The sequence below is a fragment of the Carex rostrata genome, chromosome 15 (genome assembly GCF_964058835.1).
Source record: "Carex rostrata chromosome 15, lpCarRost1.2, whole genome shotgun sequence".
In the NCBI taxonomy this organism is placed as follows: Eukaryota; Viridiplantae; Streptophyta; class Magnoliopsida; order Poales; family Cyperaceae; genus Carex; species Carex rostrata.
In genome coordinates, this window is record NC_135932.1 from 307,654 (window position 1) to 311,597 (window position 3,944).

General features: G+C 37.7%; 1 protein-coding gene across 1 annotated transcript; it reads right to left on the bottom strand.

Moving 5' to 3' along the window:
• Nucleotides 1-903: 903 nt before the first annotated feature.
• On the bottom strand, nt 904-3,572 carry LOC144566402 (F-box/kelch-repeat protein SKIP11-like). The gene is made up of 2 exons (XM_078316415.1): nt 3,391-3,572; nt 904-2,577 (listed from the first exon to the last, which is right to left on the bottom strand). Exon 2 carries the CDS (start codon nt 2,435-2,437, stop codon nt 1,211-1,213), a length of 1,227 nt encoding a protein of 408 aa, XP_078172541.1. The 5' UTR covers nt 2,438-2,577; nt 3,391-3,572; the 3' UTR covers nt 904-1,210.
• Between the last annotated feature and the right edge of the window lie 372 nt (nt 3,573-3,944).

A 3,944-nucleotide genomic window follows, 5' to 3' on the forward strand; every position in this document is an offset into this window, starting at 1 on the left:
ATATGCGATCACATTTTATAATACTTCTTATAAGATGTGAAAGGTGATCGATGATAATTTTTTTTAAAAAAAAATTGTATTCTAGAAGAATATATGTGTCAATTTTTAAAAAGGTGAAAAAATACAAGGGATGTAAAAGGAGAAAAATTAGGTCATGATAATGTATAAACAATGGTTGTTACAATTCCACTACATGGTCTACCAATAGCCAATAGGCCACGCATCACTTGTGTCCCGGTTCATCAAGTATGAATGTTAAATATTAAATATTTATTAGTGGATTTCTTTTTCATCTTTATTGTTTGCCAGATTTAATTAAGTTTAAGTGTGTAACATGCGTCGAACAACCAGCCAATGACACCACAAGAATTGATCCCAACTTTATTTTTGTTTTCTTTTTTTATTATTATTAATTTTGCTGAGCATTAAAAAGTAAAACAAGCATGTGTATAACAGATTAACAATGAAATTAATCACAATCCAATTAGACTAACAAGTAATAAATAAAAAGACACAGTATTTACTGATATTTCACAATCAAATTTAACTTTCTAAAGTTCTAAATATCAGAAGTAATATAAAGAAGTAAATTCTTTTTCTGGTTCAACTTTTTAACTTTGCATGCAATGATCTGCTTATATAGAAAATTTTAAGTTTTATCAGTTCACTCTAAAAGGAAAAACCAGTACAAAAGTCCTTTTCTTTTCTGTTATTTTTATTTTATTTTTGTAAGATTCACCAGTAAGAATTCTTATTCACAAATTTTGATTGTTGGTGAATGTCTTTTTCATATGCACAAAAAGAAACAACCTATCCTGTAATGCATGCTTGGATTATACGCCAACTGCTAGTAAAAACAAACTCAAGAGAGTAATAGCAGACATAACTTATCACCAGAGAGCATTAGATGATTCATCACGGAATCTCTTTATAGAATAATCAGAAATTCAAATTTGAAAAAGAAAAAAAAAAAAAAAAAAAATGAAAGAAAGAGATTTAAGTTACCCTTTCCAGACAATATCACGGATCAGTAAACTTTAAGTTGTTCATTCAATACATCAAACCAAGTCTCTCGTTTTTTTTCTCCTCCTAGTGTGAGGTCGGGGGCTATGTGCAGTACCAGCGACCGACCATCATGACATGATATCGACATTATCATGATGAACAAAAAATAATAACAATAACAACATCATTGACATTAAAATGACATTCAGCATCCCATGACAGCGCAATTGTAAACGAAATTTGCTGAATGTTTACTGTCCATCATCTCCCACTCAGGAGGGCTGTCATCTCTGGGGACCCACGCATTGAGCTCAATCATCCCCCCTCCCAATACCCTGGGCCCACCAATCACCACCAACCGGTCCCCACATGCCCGAAAAGCAATACCCCAGCCATTAACTGAATCGGGCCTCTCAGGCAATCTGCCGAGAGTAACCCATGTGTTAGACTCTTTGTTGTACTTCCGCACTTCCTTGTCCCCATAAATCGCCGCATACAACTGATTATTCACAACAGAAACCAATGGTGGGGCGCCACTCGCCCCATTCAAACCCACAGCCATATCATCTATGACCCGCCACGTGCCATTCTCTATATCATACTCTTCTCCACAAGTCAACAAATCAGCGTTGCTGTGACCAGACATTCCACCAAGCACATAAAATTTGTTGTCCATGTACACACCTGAGCACATTCTTCGAGGTTTCGTCATGCTAGGTAGGGTTACCCAGGTTTGAGCCTCAGAGTTGTACATCTCGGCCGAACGCAATATGTTTCCCTGCATGTCGGTCCCACCTGCTACGAAAGCCTTCTCTCCAAAACTGGCCGATCCGAACAAGCACCTCGGTGAGTTCATCTCCACACCCGTAGACCAACTGTTCGTTAAAATGCTATATCTAAGAACCACTATGTTGAAAATCTCCTTACCAAAAACTAAGAGCTCAGTACCAACAGCTAATGATTCCTTATCAGAGCAAACAAAGCACTCGTTGTGAGGCATGCGCGGCAGGGTCATCCACCTACGGCGAAACGGGTCGTACGCGTCCCACTCAAGCACGTTGCAAGAAAAATAGATCCAGTGCTCCACTATACCTGACAGGCGTCTCAACCGGTACAGCTCACCAGTTCGGATCAAAGAGCGAAAGCTGCTATTCAGACTAGCCAAGGAGCCATAGTCAGAGCGCGAACAACGCAAGAGGCAACTTATAGAGAGGTCACGACCGATCGGGTTGATCAAGGAGCTGGAATTTGAGATGCTGTTAGATCCGCTACTGCTACTACTTTTGGTGCAACTGCTAATTTTTGAGCGCTTGAGAGCCAGAGTTAGGGTTAGGTTTTCTTCATCAAATCCATCTTCATCTCCTTCTTCTTTCAGCCTCTTGATTTTGGAGGAGGGTTTCTTGCTGGTGAGTTCAAGGAGGTGGCAAGTCATGTAGGCCAAGGCTGCTTCAGGTTCGCACGAACTCGGCAAATGTCAAAAATTTATGCAAAATTGTCCCTCCAACACTTTAAAATTGAAAGAGGACTCACCGACTTCTCTGCTTTGCAAAACAGATCAAATCTTTATATGCTCTGGATGGAAGAAAGAAAAGAGGTGTCAATGACAGTGCACAGATAATTGCTCATGAGTTATGACTCATGATTGAATTCATTCAGTTCAATTAACACAGAGATTTTAAAAATTAGAAGGAGAAAGATAGAAATTAGCTAGGGTTTTGATAAGAGCAGGAGAGATTGAAACTTTTGTGAGCCGACCAAGAATAAATCTTTTATTTTGAATTGCTATCAGCTGGGCCCAGAAGAAGAGTAAAGTATTTGATGAAATCTCTCAATAGATTGGCAGAGGTAACAAAGGATTTGAGCTAACAACTCCATCAAAGATTTAAATATTTTATGAAATACAGATGGAGATATAGAGAGACCACCAGGTAAGCAAATTGAATTAAAATGAATATAAATTGAGGCCCAAAAATATGTGAAAGCAACGCAACGATTTAGACAATATGGTATGGTGTAAAATATACTGTGGAGTAGATGAATCAAATCTTGACAGATTTTGTTGATGCAAGGAGTGTTTTTTTTTTTCTAGAAGAAGTTGGTGAAGAAAGAAAAGAGAAAGAGAGGCAAAATTGGAATCTCTAGATTGCAATTACGAATAAACAGACATCTATTTATCAGAAGAAAATATCTTTTCTTTGCTAAAACGAATCTAATTAAGACGAAACAAAAGTAGAAATTATAAGACCTAAAAATAACAAGTAAACTACCAAAAATTCCCCTTTCAATCGGTTACCAAGTTAAGAGAACAAGATCAGATCTCGGATACACAATCCCAAAAGTTTTTAACTAAAAAGAGAAAGAAGAAGAAAACAATGATTAACTTACCAAGGGTTCGATAAATCGAATGTCGCGGCCCCGATTAAAATTTATGCAATCTCAAATTCATCATATTTTCATTTCATATTCTCGATTCTTCTTCTTTCTCTTATTTTCTCCTTCTCTCCTTTCTCTCTTAGTAGCAAGCGGCTCCTTTTAGTTTTTTATCCTCCTCTCTCTCTCTCTCTCTCTCTCTCTCTCCATCACCACACCCCCATTTCTCTTTATTATATAATTGCTATCCTTCCAACGACCTTTAATGGGGTTTATTTTTTTTTTATCGGGTACTGATTTCTGAATTCATATCACCTAAGCTAACAGAATGTTTCTTTCTTAGATCCCAACCGTCCGATCAGAATCCGCACGATATTATAAGGGGCCGGTGCATTCCACCACAGGCCGGATTGGGTCGGATTCTGATCGGACGGTTGGAATCTAAACGGAAATGATGTGTTACCTCGGAGGAAATGACACTTGAAACTAATTTTCTCTACATATTCTTTGAATGAGTAGGTGGGTCCCACATAGCAATCTGTTTTTCTTTCATTCAGTCTTCAATTTTT